We start from the raw sequence: 24,808 nt of genomic DNA on the forward strand, positions 1-24,808 counted from the left end.
AGATCAACAAGCAGCCTACCCAGATTTCTAAAAAAAACCCAACACATTTATTACACCACCGGTGGAGCTCTGAGTCATTATCGATGACTTTTAATGTTAAGTGTACAGGAAGGTACTCTCAGCTGGGCGAAATGCTTCTGCTCCACTGGGTCAATGTGAAAGAGAGCGAGAAATAAAGACTCATTTAAGCTTGAGTCATCACTCCCCAGTGGACTGGCAAGGAGGTGTGAGAAGAAGTGGGTGTCTCAGTGGAGGAGTCTGTCTGACATGAAAATATGAACACAGTCTGTCATATATGTACACTGCATTGCACACATTACACATCACATATAATGAAGTCACTGTGGTGAATAGAGGAGGACATTCTTGTGTATTCAGAGGGAGGGACTTAAGGGCCACTGCAGTTGTCCCAAAACAACAACTGGTCAGCACTGAAGTGCTATTCATAAGGCCCTCTGCTCTGCTGTGATGGACTCTGCAATGCAGTCAAAAGCCAATTGCACTTACAGGTTATACAACAGATTTAAGTAATACTGTCACATTTTGGTACGTAAGTGGGCAGATGTCAGGTTATTTAACAGAACACCATTGCTTCATGTGAGCACCATTCAGAGGCCAGTCTGTTTTTTTTGCAGAGTTGTGTTTTGGTTTTGTGTTTCCATCCTAATTGCCACTGATGATCACTGGGAGCTGATCCATGTGCTGCTCCAGTGCTGACTGTGCACTGAAACAGTCTAGGAACAACTATTCCTGACCTGATGTTGGGTTTCCATGGTGACAGGGGAACATGCCAGACAGCAATGCGTCTGCCAGGAATACCGTCTCCACTGTTCACACATAAATGTGTAAGAGAGAGGGTGAAGATGGGAAGAGTTAAGGAAGACTTATCCAAATGCTTCAGACCAAACTGACACATAAATACCAACTGCTTGAGTCTACTCCTCCATCTGAGCTGAGAGACAGATCAACAGAAGGTCAATTAGGAAATGCGAGACAGCAAATGAGGGGTTCATGGCACACACACCAGAGGCCGTTTTTGAGCGTGAAGAGGAGGCAGACATGAGCGTCTATAAGCATCTCCCACTTCCCCTCCTCTTCCTCCCTCAGAACACGCCGTCCTCTCCACCTCCTCTCTCACTTCTACCCTTCCTGTAACCATAGAGACCACCACTGCCTGAGAGAGGTTTTCTACCAGACAGCTACAGTGTCAAATGAGGATGCTGGATGTTGGTACTGATACAAACACACAAAACAGCCCACAGCTAAATTTAACGACCACCTCTCAAACAGTCTTTATAAAAACAATTGTACCTTTACAACCATGAAAGAACAACAGGATGTACATGTCAGTCATCTTGCTCAAAGAGCGGGTGCTTGTCAGAACAGGCTTTATTGTCAAAGAAGCTTTAATTTCAGTTTGACAATCTGCTTTATGCATGAAAAACACAAACTGCAGACCAGTTTTGTTATCAAAGCTACACAGCCTATTGTGTCTCACTGTGGCTCTGTAATTGCCGTCTGGGTCTCTTGACTTTCTGATTGTGACAGCTTGGTTCATAAAATATTGTCCTTCCACATGAGATTTTACATCAGTCTCTCACCACTCAGAGGTTTCACGTACTATATATGGTCCCAGATGTTTGAGTTGGTTGAATACCAGCCACACTTTTATTAAATAGGGCTTTTTTGTGTCCTTTGAGTGGTCTGGCTCACTCATGCAGCAGCCTCACAGACCCATTCCTGATCACTGACTCATATAAAAGAAATGCTTCTGACATTAACACTCACCACATTAACACAGGCAATAAGGCGAGCTTCAAGCTGCATAAGTGCAGCACAATTATTATTAAGATGGCACAGAGAAACCAAAGTGGTGAAACAAGAGACTGGATAGAACTTACAGTTGTTTTGATGAATCTGAATCAAAATCTTTCTTCATCAAACCAACAAAAGTATTTGTTTGTAAATCCAGTTACATAACAGATGCAAATGACACAGACTACATGATCAAGGACTTTTAACTAGAGGAGCAGAAAAAAATAAAATCTCTTTGGCAGAAATAGGGAAAGCACTTTTGGCTGTACATTAACATAATACTGGCAAATGTGTTAACTAAACATAATCTATTCATACAGGCAGTCATTGTATTTATATGTCAGAACATTGAGACATTTTTTTAAAGCACAACTTGTAGCTAGATGCTACGTCAACAGCAAACCTACAAAGTTGTATGAGAAAAAACATATCTACCAGCTTTCCTGATATGTCCTCCACCCCTTTTTAAGAAGGTAGTACTAAACTTATAGGCCTATTAGATCTGTCCTTCATCTTCCACCAAATAATCTGTGGACCCTTCAACTTTTTCTGATAGATTCCACATACAGGTGTGAAACTCACAGCTAAAGTCCAGGACTCCATATTGATTCATAAATTGCATCTCACCAATTAATAATAAATATGTGCAACTTCCTCTCAAATAATAAGTAAAGCAGATGTGTTGATAACCAACAGGCAATGTATATTGAAAGCAAAAAAGGCATAAACATGATAGAAGACAGCAAAGTGCAAAAACAGGACTGGGGTTAGGACATAACATTTCTTATACTTCTTAATGGGTTCACTTGTCTTTGCTCATTACCAAAAAAGTCTTTCTTGTGAGTGAACAGAGAGTTCAGATGACTTGTCAGTGTCAGTCAAAAAAGCATTCGCTGATGAGAAAATACAAAGCAACAGCAATTCAGTACTGGCATCACTACTTGGTGACTTTGTGCTCCAACATTTTTGTATTGTCACTGCATTATCCACAGATGAGAGTTCCCCAGTCTCCAGCAAGAGCCTGTGATTGAGTCACATTTAACGGATTATGTTTAAGTATCTGAGGTCAGGGTAGAGGAAGTTGACTAACAGGGCCAGCAGTCGAGGTCCATCTTTGAGACAGTGTCCAGGGTAACTGATGAACTGGACGGCTTTCTTCACTGAGTCCTCAAACTCAGCATAGTGCTTATTGCTGGGCATAGCCTCCAACATGCTCAAGGCCTGCATCCACAAAAAGACATGAAATACTGGTTATTTTTGGGGCATAATTGCAGACTGGAAAATAAAGTCACTTTATTTGCTGCATACTTGTTGTGCTTTTGCAGAGAACTGCATGTCGCTGGTTGGTTGGAGTCGGACCTCTGTCTCTGATGGCACCTGGACTGACAGGAAGGCTGCAATACAGCGTACCACCACCCTAAACCTAGACATATGGTAAACCAGACTCATTAGTTCATGAAAACTGAGGTGAAAACTAGCAGAAGAAACATAATTACCTCCGCCAAGTGTAACGGCAGAGGTTATGTTTTCATCGGGGTTTGTCTGTCTGTCTGTTTGTCTGTTAGCAAGATAACTCAAAAAGTTACGGACAGATTTTCAGGAAATGTTGATACTGGCACAAGGAACAAATGATTAAATTTTGGTGGTGATGGGGTGGGGGGGGGACTGATCTGCCCTGGTGGAGGTCTATGCTCTCCGAGTGCTTCTCTAGTTTTGTTAGCTGAAATATTAAAAATGACAGTTTTCAAAAACAGCTAAACTAAATAAAAGGTAAAATAAACAAGGCTGCATGAACTAGAACAGTTGACAAAATTAGCTTTATTTTTGTTTTGTTAATGTTAATGGATCAAGATAGAAGAGAACAAAATGGCTTTGCACAATATGAGACCTTTAATAAACAATGGTTTTGTAATTCATATTTGATCTTTTCATATTTTCCTCTTGCCTTTTTCAGCTTCTAAAAAACTAAAAACACAAAAACTTGTCAAAATAACAATAAAAATACTTGTGCACTTGTAAAACTAAATCTTGCCAGAAAAAAATTGCCCAACTGAAAGATTAAATGAAAAAATAATGAAACTATCACAAAGACACACATTAATAACTCATTTCTCGTTAGCGATAGATAAACTTTATGAATGTGATGCTAAAATGCATGTTATCTTACCTGTTGGACATAGGAGACCTCTTCCCCAAGCCAATGGCTCCCAGCAGCCCAGAGTTGAGTCTCTCCTCTCCCAGCTGTAGCAGCCTGGTTTGCAGTCTCAGCAGACCCATGACCACCCCTGATACTTCGCTGTGTCCTGCCTGTGGCTGCAGCTGCTCCACTGACAGACTAAGCGCCTTGTGCCACCAAAGAAACAGCTTAGCTTCATCACCTGGCCCACTACAGACACAGATACAGGGTTTCAGGATCTCAAGTTAAATGCAAGACTTTTAAAGACCATTAATTAGGTCACTGTAAAATGTATATCATATTTACAGCATCAAAAGATATGAAAGAAAATAAGAAAAATGGACTTAAATGAATTTGGCAATGCACCTCATGAGGACACAGATAAAGTATGAGGTGAGGAGAGGCATTTGTTGGTGAGCTTTTGTGTTTTTCTGAATTCTCATGTCTTGTGTAATATCTCTGTACCTAAAGTTCTGAATTTTAGTATTTTTTTGTAATGCTCAAATTGAGCACCTTGAACATAAAGCCTGAGCCATACTTCTAGAAGTATGTATTTTCTTTCAAAAGAAAGTGTGGCTGGGGTTCTACTGTAGTTTTAGTTTTGTGTTAGTTCTAATGCATGATCATCACATTTTTTTAACAAAAAAATGTAAAACTAGAAGCACTCGGAGAGCGCAGACCTCCGCCAAGGCTGATCAGTGGCCCCCCCCCGTGGGCCCCCCCACGCCAAGGAGGTTATGTTTTTGCCAGGGTTTGTCTGTCTGTTTGTCTGTCCGTTAGTGTGCAACATAACTCAAAAAGTTATGGACAGATTTTGATGAAATTTTCTGGTCTGCGCCCCCCCCGTGGGCCCCCCCACCCCCGATCACCACCAAAATTTAATCATTTCTTCCTTATCCCATTTCCAACAAACCCTGAAAATTTCATCAAAATCTGTCCATAACTTTTTGAGTTATGTTGCACACTAATGGACAGACAAACAGACAAACAAACATACAAACAAACCCTGGCAAAAACATAACCTCCTTGGCGGAGGTAAACAAATCAAAAATTCATTTAAAAAATATTTAAGATTTAAAATTTCAATAAATTGTATTAACAATAACTTAATAATCCAATCTAATCAACTTTCAAGGCCTGACAAAAATCAAAGTTAATACATTTTAAGGCCTGAAAGATTTTGTATTTATAAGGACCGGCATATTCCTCAATACGGCACCTGAGTCTTGTACAGAAACACATGTAAAACACAGATATTATAAAAGTCAAGACAGAGAACGAGGAGGGAGGTCACACCTGGGGAAGACCTGATTGGTCCACGTGTTTATTAGACCCAGTGTCCTTCTCTCATTGGCTGCAGTGTATTCAGTATTAAGGCGCTGCAGGATGAAGGCATAGAGTGTCAGGAAGCTGCCTCCTGATTGGCTCTCAGAGAGGAAGTCATCTACAGTGAGCTCAGGCACCTGCAGGGACACGAGCACAGGACCCCAACCCACAGACTCCTCCTCAGCTGAGGAGAGAGAAAAAGTAAAGAGTGTGAGGGTCAAAGAAAATCAAGAATTTAGGGAAAAAGACATATCCTTGATAACATAAAGAAAAATCACACTACAGAGGGTTTCTATGTGCTCATCCTGCCAGGACAGAGCAGTTAAAGTATTACTATCACTACAACACTATGAAATCTGGAAACTACAGCTTCTGAAAACAACAGCTTTGTTTACCATGGTTGAAGTAGGCTGTAATGCAGGCCTCCATGATCCGCGTCATGTGCCGCACTGACGCCAGACGGCAGGAGCAGGCTGTGAGAAGAGGTAGAATAGGAAAGCCCCTCCCCTTCTTGTCTAACCAGGTAATGACATGAGCAGCGAGGGCTTCGCCTGTGGAGACGCCCACACCGTTGAGCAAAGTCAGAGCATCGCTAAACAGACTGCAGTATGCCATGTGCCTCTGTTCCAAACCAGTCTCTGTAAAACAAAAAAGTAAGAGGTGATCATAAAAGAACTAATCCTCGATGGTGATAATGTCAGTGAAGCTCACTATGAGAACAGCTCACCTGGTGGGTTGAATGTGACTATACTCTCCAGCAGGGTGTCCAGCTGAGTCTCCAGCTCACTGAGGGTGATGCTGCCTCCTTGTTCAAGAGTCACCAGAGACTGCTCACACCAACACACATATGCTCCTGCCTTCAGTGTCTCCTCCTGACAGACAAAAATAACAGGACATAGAGGGTTGTGTGTCTGGAGTAAGAAAATGGAAATACATGTATATAACACTGCCACACAAGCTGAACATCTTTACCTATAAAAATGGCAATTTTGGATGTTTAGTTTCACCTTTCATTGATTTTTGTGACACATAGAGACAGATTGAAATAAAGACAAAGTACATGCAAACCCCACATACTTGAACCTGTGAGTGGACAGTATTATTCACAACACCACTGTGCCACCCACCTCTCAATATTTGACCATTAAATCATTTCGTTAGCCTCATGGCATAATTGCCTAAGTAATTTTTTAGGTCATAGCCAGTGATGAAAAATGAATCAGCAGTGTTAGCAGAGTAAAGTTATGCAGATATCACGATCTGGCCAAAAATATGACCTAGGTAAATATGCTATGAGGAATATACAGTTGATCTAACCTACAGCATATTTTTCCCATTAAGCAACCGCCATTATATATTAACCAACTGCCTGATATTTAAAATATTTCACTTGGTATAAATGTATCTCCACGCATAACTTCCACCAAGGAGACTATGTTTTCGTTAGTGTTCATTTGTCAACAGGATTAAAAATCTTGAAAAAAAAAAGCAGAACCTCCAATTTTGTTTGTTTTTTACAGAAGTCCTTAAAGTTATACAGTCCCCTTGTACTTTTCAGTTTCATGTATTTTTTCTGCTGTAATTAGAAGCGTCTAGTGAACATTAAAGAACAAGACCAAACTAGTTAAATCACATATGACACACATCTGGGTCTTAGAGGAGTACTGTGTAGAGTAGTTTAGAAGTGTGGGGTATGCATCCAACCAAAACTGTGTACAGTGAAACATTTTCATATTTTTATGTGAATGTGAATTGTCAATGGCCAGTGAAAAGAGAATTGTATAGGTCTAAACTTAGCGTGGATGTTCACGCCTCTCACTTTTATGCAAGATGTGTCTGCCTGAGGCAGTGGAGATGCACATATAAGCACTCATGAAGTCTTATCAAATCACTCTTCATACCCTCTTCTCTCTGTTACATAGCTCCTCACTGACTGACAGTCCTATCCAGTATTCATCCTCATTCACTCCTAAAAGGTTATATATTTTTTTAAATTCTCAGTGGCAAGTAGCAACTTAACTTGTGACTTATTTCTAAAAGAACGATTTAATTCAGTGGCCAATTTATAAAAAATGACTGACTGACTGCCAGTATCTGAAACTAAGCACATCCATTAAATACTGATCCATGGGTGGGGATATTCTTTAATAAATGTCTGAGTTTTAATTCTAAAGAAGGTGCCCACATGTTACTGTACACTGAATCTGAGATTCAGTGCAGCTTAGTTATAATCATGTGCAGAGGGCACTTTAGAGATTTTTGCTGCCTTCAAGTTGCAATTTGACAACAAAAACACTTTCACACAATTTCTGCCCCGTGCCTCACCTTGTGTGGGACTTCACTTTGGCGGGGATGCAGCCCAGCAGCACTACGCAGTGACTTCAGCAGTAACTGAGGCGCAGACTCAGTACTGAGCAGCAAGGACGGAGGGTAGTGGGTGCTGACATATCCCAGAATGCCTTGGTATGAGGACAGATCCAGTTGGTGCCAGGGCAGAGAGGTGGACTGGACCAACAAACTGAGGAGAGGGGAGTCCTGGAAGTTGATGAAGAAACAATTAAGAATTGGGAAGGAAAAAGAGATTGAACTATGATGTGACATCAAAACAGAGACTCACTTGTTGACTCAGCAGCTGTTCCTCTTTTGCCAGAAAAACCAGCATGTACAGCAGATAAACCAACATGGCGTGCGATTCCTTCTGTGTCCCCGTGTCAGGCAGAGGCGGATAAGTTGTAGATGCAGGGGGTGTTTGTAAGTGGTCACTTAAGACGCTCACCCAGTTAACTTCACATAACACCTCTCCCAGAAACAGGAAGCAGCTCTTGGGACTTCCTCTCTCAACCTGCAGGTGAAAGATGATCAGGTGGATCAGCTGACTGTAAGCTTCTGATTACACAGATTACAACTGAATGAAGGAAACCCAGCTAAACAAAGGAGGCAAAAAACTTTAAAGATTAATTTAATTAAAATACAAAATGATCTAATCTTAAAAAATGTGAAGTGAATCTGATAGTAATTTTGCTTGGTGTGCACACTGAACAGCATTTTTAATTTTACACATTCTGCTGTTTTGTGGTAAATTAAATTGCAAGTATTGCTTAGATAAGGTATGTTATTGCAGTATGTGGCAAAAGTATGTGACCCTGTACCTTCGATAACTGGAGTAACCCTATTTTTAGTAATACCTTCAACTAAACATTACATTACACATTTACAGTATCTGTTTATCAGTCCTGCACCCAGGCTTGGAGGGATATTAGCTCATTCCTCCTCACAGTACAGCTCCAACTCAGGGATACTGGATAACGTCCTTGCATGAACTTCCTGCTTCAGATTCTTACAAAGCATTTTCAAAGGATTAAGATCAGAACTTTGATTCAATATTTTCCAAAACATTCCTCTGATGTAATTATTCCTTGACTTTTGCTGTATTATCCACTTTCTGTTGCACTTCACTTCACAAACACCTCGACATTTTCCTGGACTCTCTGGTATAATTAAGAAGTAAACATCTGTCGTCACCCATTAATAATGACAACAATTCAGGTCCAACTTTGATATCTATATATTTTTGCCACATAAAAATGTTTCGTACCAGGTAGTTTTATTCAATAAACAAATAAGTTTAACATTTCACACTCATTTTGGTTTACTTCCTTTATCTAGTAATAGGAGTTGAAAATCTATGCTGTAGATTCACAAACTTTGAAGCATCTCTATATGTACTGTATGTGGGACAATGCAAGTTCACAATAAGTGTGGCTGTCCTAAATATGAATGAATAGCTGTATTGCAGAGGGCAGAGCACAGCAGAGTATACTGACTCGCATGGGTCTTGAAAGAGAACATCCTAATTTGGAACAGTGTGTTGAAACTAGAATTATTGGAAGTCGGGCTAATAATAGGATCTGAGAGGCCATGAACTGAGGTCTCAAATTAACAAGCTCCTGTGCGTCACACATGTCTGAGTGTGTTTGCAATGCTGGAGGTCAGGGGTCAGGTGTCAGAAGGCCGAGTGTCTCACATTGAAGAGCTGCTCCATAAGTTGAGTGTCGGGGTGCAGGTGTCTCCAGGGTAGGCTGCGGAGGTGAGTGTGGTACAGATACAGCAAATACTCAGGTGTACGAGGAGAGGTGCAGCTCTCACAGTATTGCATCATGCACAGCCACAGGGCTCCTCTCTGACCAGGAAGCAGACGATCTGTGACAGACACACAAAACAACTTACACAGTGTAGACATCGAGAATAGTAGCATTGAAATAGTCACATGTGAGCAAACCAGAAACTGAGGACCCACCTCTGAATTTCACATGCAGAGTGTCAGTGAGTTGAGCATAAAGGCCAACCATACTTCCTGCTGCATTTGCATCAGTTTCAAGCCAGGGGTAACACTTGAGATTACTGAGAGAAAGAGCAAGTGATGTTTACATTGTCTTTTTGTTGCTGTTTTCTTTATCAAAATACTCTATCAAAACACACCAAAAAACCTCAGGCCCCACAGGGCTTTTATTGTATCATGATAGAATCACAGCAAATTATGTGCTCCTTTCCTCGTGAACATTTTATTTTGTGTAATGTAAAGAATGACTCAGACATTGAAAAGAATCCAGTGGTAAAACTTACCCAAGAAAAAAATGATCTCTCATTGAAACAGATTATACACGTTACATATAATTGACCATAATAGGACTGAAATAGAGCCAATCACAAACCAATTCACTTTAACAACTTCACAACAAACCACTTCTTGCCTTTCACTTCCAAAGGTTCTCATATAATTGTGATAAAGAAATTTGAGTTACAGATATGTATTCCTACCTGACATCATCATTGTCCAGAGGAAAGATCCAAGGCTTAAATAACTTCACAATCTTACTGTGTAGGTCCTGCAGAGCTACAGGAGGACAAGAGACAATTCTCTGTAATAACAAGACATAAGAAACTCCAAAAACAGTCACATCGTATCCAATGACAATACAGTCCCCTTTATAATTTGAGATTTAATAGTTACCTTTCAATATTTTGCTGCTGCCTACTGACTCTCTGGCACAGCTGCTGATTTGCATGTTGATTAGACAACCGATCAAATGATCCCAGAAGGAAACAACCTCACTGATGTAAGGAGTCCAGGCAGAGTAAAGGCCGAAGCTGCGGAGGTCTGTTTTACTGAGTCGATTTCGCAGGAAGTAATCACTAAGCCACTCAACTGTCTCATCCACCTGTTATAAAAACAATAAAACACAACATCATAAGTTAATTACAATAAATGTTTATTATAATACAATATATTAAGAAAAACACATATACTATCTTGACACAGAGAGAAGAGCATTTAGCTAATAAGGTCTGTATGTCCACATATACAGTACATAACAGATGAAGAAGAAGAATATTCTTTACCTGCTGTGGAGAAAGGCTGATGGAGGATCTGTAGGGAGAGGCTGGAGGTCCAACAGCACGGTTAGAGGTATCTGTAGAACTGACCACTTGTTCACTTTTGCTCTTAGCGCTGCGCAATGGAGGTAAGCAGCCGAGCACACGCAGAGTCACCTTCCAGCATTCTGGACTCAGTAACTGGTTTGATGAGCCTGATGAAATTGAAAAAAGTCTTTCCAAATCAATTGCTTCAAGAAAAGTTTACCAGTTGCTAATTTCTTTTTTTTTATTTGTGTCTCTATTTGAGGCCATTATAATTAAGGCAAATACTGTCTTGAAAATTACTTGCACAATAGACAACTTTTTGGTGCAAAGTAAAACACTGTTCCTTGACATGATTTTTTTTAAATCTTAAATGAGATTCAGTAGATCAACGGAATGATTCAAGAAATTTTAATAAATTAATTAATTTCCTCTTTTGTTAAAGCTAAGATGAGTAGGAGGCATTCTGTCAGGAGGATGAATGTGTCTTTTGTGAATAACTTGAATGAAGAACAAAAAGACTTCATCTCAGTTTTTTGTTAACAAGTGCATTACCAGGCCTTTAATGATTGGACAAAATAAAGGACGGTTTCAGATATGGTTTTGTAAGGGATTGTTATAATCAGCAGTTTCAAAGCTGTGGTTCATGCTCTCAGACACATGCTTACTTGTCATAAGCAGACGCAGACAGTCACTGTAGTGGTCGGGAAAATGGTGGCGTAAAAGCCACGTCCAGTGTTTGGTGAAAAGATGAAAAGGTGTAAGTAGTTCAGGCTCAGGGTCTCGGCCACAGACACAGAGTGCCCCGTGAACTAACTCCAGCAAACGGGTTCTCTCAGAAAACACTGGATGGGCTTCATTCAGCCACTGGGACAAGTCAAACTGTAGTGGAAGAAACAAGATGTGCCTGAAACTGGACTACAATTGTGTGCATCATAGTGTCTTTAATGATTTGGAAACTAACCTTAGTGAGGAGCATAAAAATGACATCCGCACTGTCAAGGTGTAAAGAAGTCACCACCTCTTGGTAAAGAAAGACGAGCTGATTGGGGGCAGCGTTGGGAGTGAAGAACGGAGAAATGAGAGGGCAAAGACGCCTCTGCTCCAGGATAGTCTTCAGAACACGACCACACTCTTCCACATTGCACTGGATAAACACCTAAACACCAAACCAACACCAAAACACAATACAGCATAAATGAGAAGCTTTCATTCCTGTATGGAGCAGGAATGAGAGAGTGAACCTGCCCCCTTCATTAGTTCATGGTTATAACTTACTATATACACTGATGTCTTTGCTTTTGTCAACTGTTTTCTGCCAAATCTATGCTGTAGCACTCTTTATCCTCCTTCCTCTGCTCAGCCCAAACTTTTCATCTGCTGTTATGTTTATTTTATTTTCAAGTTTAGGGTGTTCTCTTTACCTTGTCAAATGGCCTTTTAAATTCATTCCATTTTTCCCCATAGAGAACTGTTCACACATATTTTTATCACCTTCCACTACAAGGCACTTGCTCTTAGACACACATTCCAAATAATCCCAAATGGCAACTTCTCCTGCTTCTTGCTATTTTGTTTGTTTTTGTTAATGATAATAACTCTGACTCACATCACGATGTGACTGTTTGTTCCTTCACCTTACAGAAGCAAGCACTGATTATGCAAGTTTCCTGAATTATACTTTTTTATATTTTTTACCCACAGTATTTTCCACTTCTTATTAAAAAAATATTTAATATAAATATATATTATACTGTATATCATGAAGTTAGCAGAGACCCAGGAAATAAAATCTCTGTCTAATACTGCTTCTGAGTTTAGTAATTCTTTCAGTAATACGTCCTCAAATTTTTTTTCAATGGCCAGAGAACTTGTGATTGGTGGCACCTGGGAGGACACAGGGTTAAGAATCTTTCCATAGTTCAGCAGGTTACGAACTAAACCGCGTGTTGTTATTTAAGCAACACAAAACAACACAGAGCTAAACACAAAACAACACAGAGCTAAACAGTGCCTTTTTTAAAACATGCGCACCTGTCCCAGTATCTCTACACATGAGGAGAGGTACTGGCGTGTTGGGGGATGCCGCAGGGTGTCTTCACACACAAAGGACACCACCTGGTAGAAGGCAGCTACACCAACATGCTGCACAGCTGGAGACTTCTGAGCTTTGTACATATTCACCAAAGCCCTGAACAGATAATTATAGTCTGTGCATTAGTCACAACAGATATTTTAATTAAAAAAAACTATTATATTTTTTATATGTATTATATATTTTCTTTCAAGGAAACCTGTGTTTACTCACGTTATAAAGTTCTCAGTGTGAACAGCAGCCTGGGCCAGGTTCTGAGGTGGTGCAGCCATGGCATCGGTTTGGAGCTTCTTTATGTCCTTACGCAGTGATGTTATCTGAGTCTGGACTGCCTCCTGTCTCTGAACCCGTTCACACTAGACAATTTTCAAACACACATATAGATTAGATCACAGCAAAGAGTTTATAGTCCTAACCAGTGTGAGTGGTCTTACAGTGACAGTGATGTTTGCAGGTCCCTGGCATGGCTGACCCCCCTTCCCTTTACACTCCAGTGCCATGCTGATTTGCTCAGGTCGGTTCTTATACAGAAGAGGAAGGCTCTCCAGTAGCTCCTGCTCCATCGCCACCTGTTGGGCTTCACGTGCCACTGCAATCCTAACAGAAAAATGACCACGTGTTTTACAATTTGTAGTAGTACTGTGATTAAACACCATACTCTTAATCTTTCAGAAGATGTGGAGTAGAAGTATAAGGTAGCATAGAATAGAAATATTCCAGTGCCCAAATAAACAGTGGTTGCATATTACAAATACATTTCATTGGTAGAAATTTGCAAATGTATCTTTGCGTATGTATAAAAATGTCAAATTTCTCTGTGTCTACAGGTAGACCATGAGTCTATGACCATGTGAAAATGGTTACTTGATGACATGTTCGCGGTGTACCTGGCTTGGTCTTGCAGGATGCTGAGGTCCTGCCGCAACAGTTCAGCAGCAGCCTTAGAGTCAGTGAGACACGTGGTAGGGACTTCGGCCACTGGAGCTTTGTGCGGCTGCAGCTCTGGAGCTGGACGGGGAACTGGATGCTTCTGCAGATTAGACAGAATTCGCTCCTTTGCTGCACAGAGACAAAATGCAAAGTAAAACAGTTAAATAGTGACAAAGACAAGTGTTAATCTTAAAAATAGTCTCAATTCATTTACAACTAAAGCTATCCCTCATTAAAACCAAAACTAGACCTACACATTTAATAATAATAATGATAATAATAATAATAATAATAATAATAATAATAATAATAATAATAATAATAATAATAATAATGGATTGGATTTCATATAGCGCTTTTCTAGACACCCAAAGCGCTTTACATTATTGATCCATTTGTCTTTGCATGCAGCTTGTGTTAATCACTGACTGGGAAAATGTCATTTTAATTTCCTCTTCTTTCATTCCATCACTACAGAAAGCAACCACTAGGTAACTTTTTAGATAAAAAGTATCAGATTTTATTCTCTACCATTACTGAAGCTTGTGTAGTCAGTAAAGCTGTGGTTTTGGGCTTGGAGAAACATTGGCTCACTCTGCACTTTTTCCCACAGAGACAAAACCTCTCTCTCATCATACTGCAGACGCTCTTGGTCAACATACTCCAGCCACAGCTCCTGCAACAAAACACAACAACACACATTTAGGTACATTAGCACAACACAATATTGCATGGTTTGACAAACATGCAAATAAAGCTCAGTTTTATTAATTTATTAGTAGTTTTATTTTTTACAATAACAATTGTGAAAAACACTCGCCTGCTGCCGCTGCATGACTTGTGCCAGTCTGTGAGGTTCATACTCAGGGGGAAGAGAGGGCAGGTACACCTCCTGTTTCTGCAATGTCTCATCATCCAGCCACACAGCAAATACACCAAACAACCTGTAGGCATCCAGTCAGTAGGAATCTCAGTGCTTGTAAACATACCTGTGGCTGCTACTGAGGGCTAAATAATAATTCAAGGAGTTTTAAGTGGCATCATTGTCCTACCTGACCAGCTCAGTGTGAAGCTGAGGAGAGGTGAGGTAAGGGGCCCGAGGATTGTCAGGGCTTTCTTCGCCCTGGCTGTCTGGTGTGTGTGGCGGAGGAACCCTAAGGGCTTGGCTGGCAGCATGGTGGAAATCAGACACTTCTTGTAGCCTGTGCCTAAGGTCTTTGAGTAAAGCAGCCTGAGAAGAAGTCTGGAAGAACCTTCGACCGATACATCCGGCTGCAGCCAACCTGTAGTTTATGAGATATAGACAAATGTACTCTGACAAACCATAGACTCTAACTCTAGTGTGGAAATGGTGATGTGTGTGCATCTTACCCATATTCAGGCCCAGGCTGTCTGAGGTAGAGCTGCAGGAACTTCTGCCAGACCAAGGGAAGTAGAGGATGATCAGGAGGCGTGGCTAAGGCCTGGCAAGCCCAGCGGTAGACCTGCAGCCGCTGCAGAGAGGGTGCCACTGGCAACTTAAGCCTCTGCTGTGCCTTCTGGATCAGAAACAGACACAAAGTCTTAGATGTGAATGTTGAACTACACTACATTACTGTACATTCTAAAGGACCAATTCCTTCCACCCCATAGACCAACCCCTAGTTTTAGAGTACCCTTAACTGGTTAACTGTTCCTCCAGAATGGAACTATAAGTGGTAGGGGTTGAAATATTTAACCAGGAAATGGGACACCACTCACTCACCCCAAAAGAAACAGGAAACCTTACATGGGAGAGTGTAAATCAAAGGTGACAGGCCAAGTAGGGGAATTAGGAGTGGATTTGAACACTGCCAACTCCTCCTTGGAAGTTGAGTCAGGTTTAATCAATGTATTGAACGCTTGCTAAAATAAGATCAGTCCAGAGATCTTTAGCTTCATAAATATATAACTATTTTTCTATGTTTGTTTGTATACCTTTAAGGCTTGTTCTGGGGAGATGTTGGGCTCTGCTAGAAGCTCGTGTTCAACACATCGTCTGAGCTGAGAATCTTCTTCAAACATCCCCTCCATATTCAGCACCAGCCAGGCAAACCACACCTACAAACACACAACACCGGAGCTGTCAGGATTTAAAAACCTTTACAACTATGTCCAGCATGCTCTTTCATGTACAAATGATGCTTTGTTGTTTCTTACCTCTGCACTTAGTGATTGGCCTTCTATGAAGGAAGGCGTGGCATTTCCAGCAATCCAGCCAACTATAGAGGAGAGCAGACTTCGATCTCCATGGTAACCTAGGGCATTCTGCAAGATAATGTAAAATTGCATAGTTATTGTTGGTGCTACTATGCTTGCTGTGTTTTAATCAGTATTACAACCTGTGTGTGCTTCCATAATAAACTGCTGAGCCAAAGTTTGTCTTGCTGATTTATGCTTTGGGAATACTATCAGTAGAGTACCTCAGTGAACCCCTTCAGTTTACAGTGGTAAATTTAGCATCTGCATCTGCAAGACCTGCGAGAGCCCCTAAATTATGCAAACTTTTAACGCTGCGTTCTCACAGCAGGTCTCAAGGTAAATACCTTATGCTGTTGGTACAGTAGTTTTTGCACACATTCCTCCTGGTGGTGTGTGAATGCAGCACAACAGATCTGATCCATGAGGAAGAGGACTGTTTTGTCACGATACCACAAATTCTGCTGGGTTAGGATTCCGACCCAAAACTCCAGAACTGCTGCAGAGCCAACCCGACCGGGCTGTGAGCTCTCGACTACATGGCTCTGAAAGAGAAACACATACATATAAAATTATCTTTTAGAATGGACAGTTTCGCCTTTTACGATTCTGTAGATAGACTGTCAGCATTTCACACTATAAACAGAAAGTCTAAAAACTTATTTTAATTTATTTGACTGAGACAATATATGTGGGTATTGTTTCATTTAAATACAGTTCTCACACATATTTGCAGCTGATTAACAGAACTCACCCCTGGTTAAATTACAGTTGTTAAATAATGAAAGCTCACTAAGACGAACCTGAATGACACTATTTAATAGTCGCACATTGTCTCCATATGTTGTTCCTGTGAGTAGTGGTGCCACCCGGTGAGTGACCTGCTGTGTGACACCCTGAGGACAAACACTGTCAGACTGCAAGAAGACCTGGATACAGCTTACAAATCTGTTATGAATAAGGTAGGAACACAAGAGAAGCAATTTGTATTAGTAACAAGAAATATGTACAGAATAGAGATTATTTCCTGGTCTTTAATATGTGAAAATCTTGCTTACTGAGAGTTGTTGAGCAGGTAGAAGCTGAGAGGGTAAGTAGGGGGTAAGATGTTGTCCAATAGATGCACAGCAGCTCTCAGGTGACGAGACTGAATCAGACTTTTGAGCAAACCGACTCCATCAGTGCAAAAGTTTTCCAAACTACAGAGGAATACACAGATCAGCTTAGGACCGCTTACATTGCAAGTTTTAGGGTCAAATCAGCCAGAAGTGTGTGTCAGTACAAACCAATGTCCCACTGTCGTCATGGCAATGGACAGGTAGCATCCAATCGGGATGCCTGATTTCACAGCCCTGAGGACAGAGTGCATGCTTGGAGTGTGTGTAAGCTCTGGCGGTGGGTTGGATGTCAAAGCAGGGACCGACCAAGCTCCTTTAGGGATCCGAGCATTGCCATGGAGCTTCAACCTTAGCAACAGTTGCCATGCCCACTGACTGAAGGATGCTTCAGGGGACACACCCAAACGAAGGACGCTGGCAAGGTAAGATACCTGAAGATGGAAGCAAGACAATAAAAATGAATGTTGATACAGGCACAGGGTTCAAACTGGTTGTCTGAGGTGAACCTGTGGATGTGACACCTGTTTGATCCCTTCGGATATAAGGCCAGTGTATGTTTTGTCAGTAAGGTACTTTTGATAGGCTTCAGCCACCAGCAGAGCCACTTCCCTGTGGAGAGATGATGACAAGGCCAACGATCCATCCTGTGACACAAAAAAGCCTCAGTCACAAACCAAAGACTGAAAATGGCAAAAGGAAGTGAAATACATCAATGCCATTTTAGCCACTGTAATAAAAAAAAAAAAAAAACAGAAATCCAAATAATAGCATCTTTAAATAATGTCAGCAGTATCACTGCCATTATTTTTCCACCAACCCATTATTCTGAGAAAGGCTCTCATTATTTTGAGCAACAAATTCAATATTTTAATGATACCAAATTTTCATTTTGAGAAAGTTTCTCATTGTTTTAAGACATTAATTTATTTTGAGGTTTGATCTTTATCTCTATTTTGCCTTACAGGATCCTTTTTGGCAAAATGGGGCCTGTTTAACATTCTGTTGACTTTTTTAGATAACAACTACTTTTCAAGAAAAGTAAAAGGAATAAAGAAAAGAAAAGGTTAAATCGAGGGTGTCATCACCTGTGTTGGAAGCAAGGGGTGGAAACCAATCAACTATCTTCTTATGTTAGCAGGGAGAGATGTGTGGGCATGACAGTTACCGACATGGTCTTTGACTACACACTGTTTTTCTTATGTTTATCTTTTTGGGAAAAGGAAAGTGAAACAGTGTTTGTATTTTGAGTTTAAGTCACAAAGCAGAACCCCATAAAGATGGCAAAATTAAAAAAGATCAAATCTGGAATAAGAGTAGCCATGACAACGTGTTCACAAAGCATTAACAACAGCTGTCTTAGAAACATTATTTGCATAAATGCAGACATGGCTCTACCTGTGTGTAACCCCAGTTCAGACCCTCCAGTATAACACAGGCTAAGCGGTTTTCCACAGCAGACAGAGGGTGCTGGAGCAGCCAGGCACCGATGACACAGATTTCCTCTGGCCGAGGCTGCCACAGGCTCAGAGGCAGCTCTTTACATAAGTACAATGCCACCTTATGCACAAAAAGATACAGACAAAAAAGAAAAATGTATGAGTTTTACAAACTTTGAAATGACTGTAAACAATAGCCTATGCATATTACTGTAACAATATAGAAAGTTGGTACTAACCATGCCCACAGTTTGTATGGTCTCTCTTAGTCTCTCCAGAAGTACAGAAATGATGTAGGGATGTGCTGTTGCTATGGCGGCGAGCAACTCCCGACCCACTTTAGAGTAAGTTTCTCTTGTTGACATGCTCACATAAGACACCTAAGAGAAAATTAGTATAGTAGTCTACATTAGGACATTGACTCATGCATGAATATGCGTCTCAGGTGTATTATGTTCACAAAGTAGCTCTTTTGGGTATACTTTTTGTCATAATACCACAAACTTTTTTCACATCAAAAGTGACATTAAATTTTACTTTATTGGATTACATCTATGCTTCATTCAGCCTCTGCATCTCATACCTGATAAATCAGCAGAGTTATGGTTGTGATGAAGGCAGGGTCTGAATGTTGAGTGGGCGTAGCCATGTGTGCTAGTGCAGTGAGGAGGGAGATGCCGTCTGAGCTGTTAACCTCACACAACCACTGCTCGAACCTCTCCTGGTGTTCTGGGTCTGCATTAGAGACAACCATAAATTATTAAGGTGACAACAGTCAATATCAAACTCTGATTATTATTTATAGAAAATTTTAGAGAAGCAGTCAAAGGGCATAGAGATGACACTACAACATGTAATAAAACACAGTGATGCAACTGTAGGTCAGCTCTAAGAATTAGGGCAAAACATGTTCTGATGGATTTTTAATGGTTTAAGAATGTATACCTCTGAGAGCCTGAATGCAGAAGTGTGTCTCATTTGTAGTGCCAAGCGCTTCTAGTCCTGCTGTTTCTGCACACTGCATGACATACAGAACCTTCCACAGCATTGAACTGGACAGAGTTCCATATGGCATCTCAGACATAAACAACCAAATGCCCAGTCTGTGAAAGAAGACCACAGTCAACAATAAAGCAAATATTTTAAGTTTGGTTAATATAATTTTAAGCAAACTTTGGGACATCAGCTCACCTCTTGTTTCTGAGCACATGCAAAACAGCTCTGAGAAAAACATGATCATATTCTAGCTGCAGTTTTTCCAAAGATAGGGAGTGCACATGAGAGCTGGATCCCCCTTCACCACTTACACTCACAAACTGGGCCCAGTGATCACTCACATAACACACTGTCATTCTGAAAGAAAGAAGGCAAAACAAATCATCAAAGGTCTTTTCTGACATAGATTTTCTCAAGAGGCAGATAGTTTTTATCGACATTATTGGCGTTTTTATTTCTGTCATTGGCATACTGACCTTATGATGTGACCAATCCTTTTGACTAACTGTCTGTATCGTGCCCTGTTATAGGTTTGTAAGCCAAGTGCTAGTATTTCAATGAGTGAGGAAGCAAAAGCAAACACCCGCATCATCTTCTGACTGGAACAGGCCTGTGGCTCATACACACCTGAAAAGAGAGCATGGTGTTTTGATTGTGGTTTATACTGTATAACTAACGACTGAACCTGACCATTAGGAGGACAGACAGATGGACTAACCCTGCCTGCTCATGCCCAACATGTGGGAATAGAGCTGCTGGAAAGGGAACTGGGTTAGCAGGGAGATCAGGTCCTCTTCACACAGCAGTAACCAGCTGCTCTCAGGGTCCTCATCCTAAAAAACGGAGGTGAAATGGAGTTCAGGTTTTGTTTGAGTGTAATTCATTCATTTAAGTAAGAGCTATTTACAACTATGGCATGGATGAATGGATTAACAGTGTTGCATTAATTTAGCATTTTATAAAAGCATTAATAATTTCCAGGATTTTGAAAGATTAGAATATTACATTATATAAATCACATCTACATTTCCACAATAGTCTGAAACAGGTTTCGTACACAATTCAGCTAAATGGGTTAACCTGCAAAACAAATGAGATTAGACTGCATTTACAAGGATGGTAATATGTACTAAAATGAACAAAGTTGTTCCATGACGTTGTGCTGTTTTAATTTTATCTTTACTGTAAGATGAATATGTGCCTGATATTTTTGTACACTGGACTGGAGTTTTAAGTAATTATTTGGTTTAAATTGTGATGTGTACCTTTCTTTCCTTAAAATACAATCATTTTAAATACACACCTCTTCTCCGCCTTCATCCACTAGTGTCCAGTTTCCGGACTCAGGTCCAGAGGCTGCTGAGCTCTGGCTCTCACATGGCTTCATATGGCCAAGAAACTCTGCACGGTGTCTAGATTAGGACAAATTGGCCGCTAGTTAGAGACATGATGTTTGACCCTAAAAGGATGACCTAGATCCACACAGTAAACCAAAGACATACAATTGGTGTGTACAACTCAGTGTGCATTAAAGAATAATGGTTAAAAGCCTCAATTATTTACCTTGCAGGGGACATTAAGACGGCCAAGGCTTGCATGAAGTGCTGTACTCCACAGGTGTTCCCCCACACTTGAATCTGTAGAGTGGCGTAAGAGAAAACCTCAGGTCATCTATTTGTACCATTAAATGATAAAAATAAACTAGATTATGTCAAACTAACCTGAAGGAAGGGAGCAGCCCACTTTCCCACCCCAGCAGGACAGCACAGCAGATGGCACAGCAGGTAAAGATGCTCTCCTGACCCCCCAATATGCAGCAGGACTGCCACCTACAGGACACCCAGAGTTATGTGAGCAGACAGTCATGAAAAACACTTTAACCTGTGAAACATAGATTAAGTAAAGTGGTATGTTTAGTGTGGATACCAGTCTTTCTAGCCAGTGATGGATGTCTGCCTGGAACTGTGCATCATCCAGAACTCTACGGATGAAGCTAAACAGGACACTAATGGCTTCTTTCAGAGGTCTGAGAGAACAAGGCTGGGACTGAGTGCCAGTACAATCTGACAAGATGAACAAAAAACAAAAATACATAAAGAAATAGAAAAATATATGTATGTACTAGTTTACATGGGAGGCAACAGCAGAACAGAATAATTTAGTTGCTAACCTTTTAAAAGGCAATATAGGTATGATTCCACCTGGAGGCGGGACAGCAAAGCAGTATAAGCATGAAGAGCCACCTTTTGATGAAGCAGCTCACTGCGAGCTTCAAATAATCTCCTCAGCTCAGCAAGTACACTCTGACTAAAGTCAGCTTGCTGAAAGCGATGGTACCCGCACACCTTAGACTGATCAGCACACAGTCCCTGTAGGAATTAAATTACATTAAAAGTGTCACAACAGCAGTGGCTCATTATTGTCTTTTCAATAATATATTTCTGTTTACAAAACACACCTGAAGTGTAAGTTGTTCATCTCTGAAACTCCACAGACGGTTCTGTGTGCTCTTGCAGTCAGAGGACTGTGTATGGAGCTGTGTGTGTGACTGAGTCAGCTGTCTTCGGCAACGCCAATAGTTCTGTAGAAGTTCAGTCAATTCATGGTGTTCCTGTCTGGCTAAAGCACAGAATTGGGCTGCACACACTTCAACACCCTCTAGCCATGTTCGTAGCCCTCCTCCTGGCTCCCAGACACTCAGCTGCTCTAGTGAGAATGGCTGCAGAGGAAAAACACAAGTAAGACCTTGATTGGTACAGCAAGTTTCTAAAAATTCATTTATTTTGATTCAGGTCAATCGTCATCTCTTTATACTGATTGACCTATGTTGGATTAACAGATTTTGGACATATTGCACAGACCTATTCAAATTCTAATGTTAGAAATTACCTGAATCTCTGGAGCAGTTTTAGGTAATTCTGGGTAGAGTTTGCTTCTAGAGAGCTCTGCAACGGATTCCAGAGGCTGCAAACTTGGGGGGGAGGACTCCTGCTCAGCGAGTGCTAACACCGCAGGTTCCCTTCCACAGGTTTTGACAGGTTCCCCACTGAGTGGCATCACAGGGCCTTCCTCCAGCGCAGGGAGAGATGGGTACAAAGCAGGGGCACTTGGAGCTGTAAGGTTTTGAAACCGAGATGAAGCACATGGTTGGTTCCATGTCTCCTCATTTCTTCCTACTTCAGCTGTCTTTGGCACAACTTTAAGCTCAGCCCCTTGAGCTTCAATGCTCCCATCCTCCTCATCCTCTTTTTTTGACTCTGTAACTTGCAACGTCTCTGTTGACAAATTCAGAGATGATTGTAAAGTCTTAGACAATACTGATGTGGATGAAGTCTGGGAGGTCAGCTGCTTGTCAGGAGGAGGGTCTGATGGCTTTGCTGTTGTATCCACAGGGTGTGCAGGCTGCTGCTGCTGCTCATTGTCCTCTTGATATGGCAGGCTGAGAGGAATATCAGTGAAGCCAGAAGTGGTGGCCTCATCACAGGCTGCTATGGGAGCTGTGGCTCGTTTTTCTTCTTCTGCCTGCTTCTGCTTCCTCACCAGCTGAAAGCAAAGATAGCAATCAGATATAATATTAATTTATCTTGTTTAACAATTCATTCTGAGCCCTAGGTGTGGCTTAATTTATGCATGTTGTGATAAACATATAAATAGAACATACATTGTGATGTCTCACAGGAGTGGCAAAACACCTATATCTAGCAGATCAAGGAAATTTTTCATTTGATTTTTCAAGTATTATTTATTATGTTTAACCCTTTATTGGGCAAGAAACTACCTTTGGTCATTTCCGCATAAATTACAAGACAGTGACCGCAACAGTTCCAGTGAAGACAGTGAGTCAACAGTCTCAGGTCAGATGTGGTCTACAGGGTCTGTAAGGTCCACCTCTGCATGAACAGTGAGTGTAACTGCTTTATTAAGTACCATGAAGTAATGGTACTAATGTAAGGAATGATGTTCAAAGGGATAATGAGTATGTTGACAGGTGCCTGGATCAGCACTTATGTTGGTCTAATGTTCTAAAACAGATGTTCTAAAATATATGTTCCTTTCACATAACATGTTTTCTTGTATTTTTTATATATCCTTCTTGGATTTTTTTGTGACACTTATGGGTAAGGACCCAAATATGGTAACTTCATTGACCTTGATTTTCTACATAACAAGAAAAAATTGAGAAAAAAATTCACATAAGTAATAAAGCCTTATTAGGTCCTCCACTAACACACTAAGGTTGAAATTTCGAATTTCAGAATATTTCTATGAGTGTCCAATAAAGAGTTAAGTATAATGTTTTATCCAAGTTTTTGATCAGACTTTGAACAGTCCGTAATCATTATTAGTGCGTTTGTAAGTGCCGCAGAAATTTCTCCTAAAGCAAATCTTGTTGCAGTAGGCCCTTTCCATCTGTGAGAAAAAATGAATAAATAGAAAAACACGACAGTATTCGCTAAAAACTCTTTTTGATCACCTGAGTCTTTCCGCTGGTCTTTGTCTTCGTCCTCTTTGGTCTTACAGCCTCCATATTTAGTGTCTGCTGACTACAGCCTTTCCACCCCTTCTACAATATTAACATAATGGCGACTGTCATAGAAATGACGCTGAACAACTGGAGAAATGAGCAGCTTTTGTAGGTAAGTATACCAACAAACATTAGCCGTAGAAGCTAGCGCAGCTCTTCATGAGATAAGCGGCGGTTCTGTGTTGACAAGATAAAAACAGTCATTGGATGTAAACAAAACAGTCCTATGTGGTCCTGCAGAGGAAGTCGCTGGCGGAAGACGACAGGACAACGACTGGCACATCCACTACATGGCGGACACTTAAGGTCCAGAAAACAGATTTTGGAAAACGAAACCAGTCTGTTGATGAAACTCAGCTTAGACGAAAACAAGCTTAGCAGAGCTAGGCTAACGCTTAGCCATTAGCAAACAGCGTTGTTTCTGCTTTGTAATATATTCACCAGCTGCTATTAACTTCTCATATAATGGCTGGTATTGTCAAAATAACACTCCATCGTATCCAGGCTGGTGACACGAGGCGGTAGCCCCCCGTCCACTAGTCAGCTGTCATTTGTTTTGTTTGCTTCAGGAACTCGACTGTCACAATCTGTGATCACGTGACTACTCCACCTCTCTACGGATAGCCGGAGAGTTCAAACCGCGAAATGCATAAAGTTGTTCTACCATTTTATGTACTCATGCTTTCTTTTAGATCTTGACAAATGATTATGGTATGGTATTGGTGTACAAAAAATTTTTGAATTGAGATTGTTGGA

At 40.8% G+C, this 24,808-nt stretch overlaps 1 protein-coding gene across 2 annotated transcripts; it reads right to left on the reverse strand.

Annotated features, from left to right (window-relative positions):
* Positions 1-1,359: 1,359 nt before the first annotated feature.
* epg5 (ectopic P-granules autophagy protein 5 homolog (C. elegans)) lies at positions 1,360-24,644 on the reverse strand. Of its 2 annotated transcripts, none has more exons than XM_030144003.1 (45): positions 24,002-24,644; positions 22,417-23,070; positions 21,986-22,246; positions 21,698-21,896; positions 21,454-21,590; positions 21,249-21,356; positions 21,091-21,164; positions 20,831-20,939; positions 20,246-20,360; positions 20,004-20,154; positions 19,723-19,884; positions 19,477-19,634; positions 19,115-19,266; positions 18,771-18,911; positions 18,491-18,652; positions 17,617-17,739; positions 17,264-17,526; positions 17,036-17,176; positions 16,781-16,925; positions 16,325-16,522; positions 15,939-16,046; positions 15,717-15,839; positions 15,132-15,298; positions 14,813-15,043; positions 14,581-14,704; positions 14,292-14,436; positions 13,718-13,889; positions 13,265-13,427; positions 13,044-13,186; positions 12,770-12,926; positions 11,700-11,894; positions 11,404-11,617; positions 10,718-10,905; positions 10,329-10,536; positions 10,136-10,211; positions 9,615-9,718; positions 9,342-9,517; positions 7,935-8,159; positions 7,643-7,852; positions 6,045-6,189; positions 5,713-5,955; positions 5,288-5,501; positions 3,983-4,201; positions 3,124-3,238; positions 1,360-3,036 (listed from the first exon to the last, which is right to left on the reverse strand). In XM_030144003.1, the coding sequence occupies exons 1-45, from the start codon at positions 24,053-24,055 to the stop codon at positions 2,854-2,856; spliced, it is 7,755 nt and encodes a 2,584-aa protein (XP_029999863.1). In that variant the 5' UTR covers positions 24,056-24,644; the 3' UTR covers positions 1,360-2,853. The 2 variants fall into 2 exon arrangements, with proteins under 2 accessions (XP_029999863.1, XP_029999864.1); XM_030144004.1 differs by having other exon boundaries at positions 17,264-17,520; positions 17,611-17,739.
* Between the last annotated feature and the right edge of the window lie 164 nt (positions 24,645-24,808).

The sequence above is a fragment of the Sphaeramia orbicularis genome, chromosome 9 (assembly GCF_902148855.1).
Source record: "Sphaeramia orbicularis chromosome 9, fSphaOr1.1, whole genome shotgun sequence".
NCBI classification, from domain to species: domain Eukaryota; kingdom Metazoa; phylum Chordata; class Actinopteri; order Kurtiformes; family Apogonidae; genus Sphaeramia; species Sphaeramia orbicularis.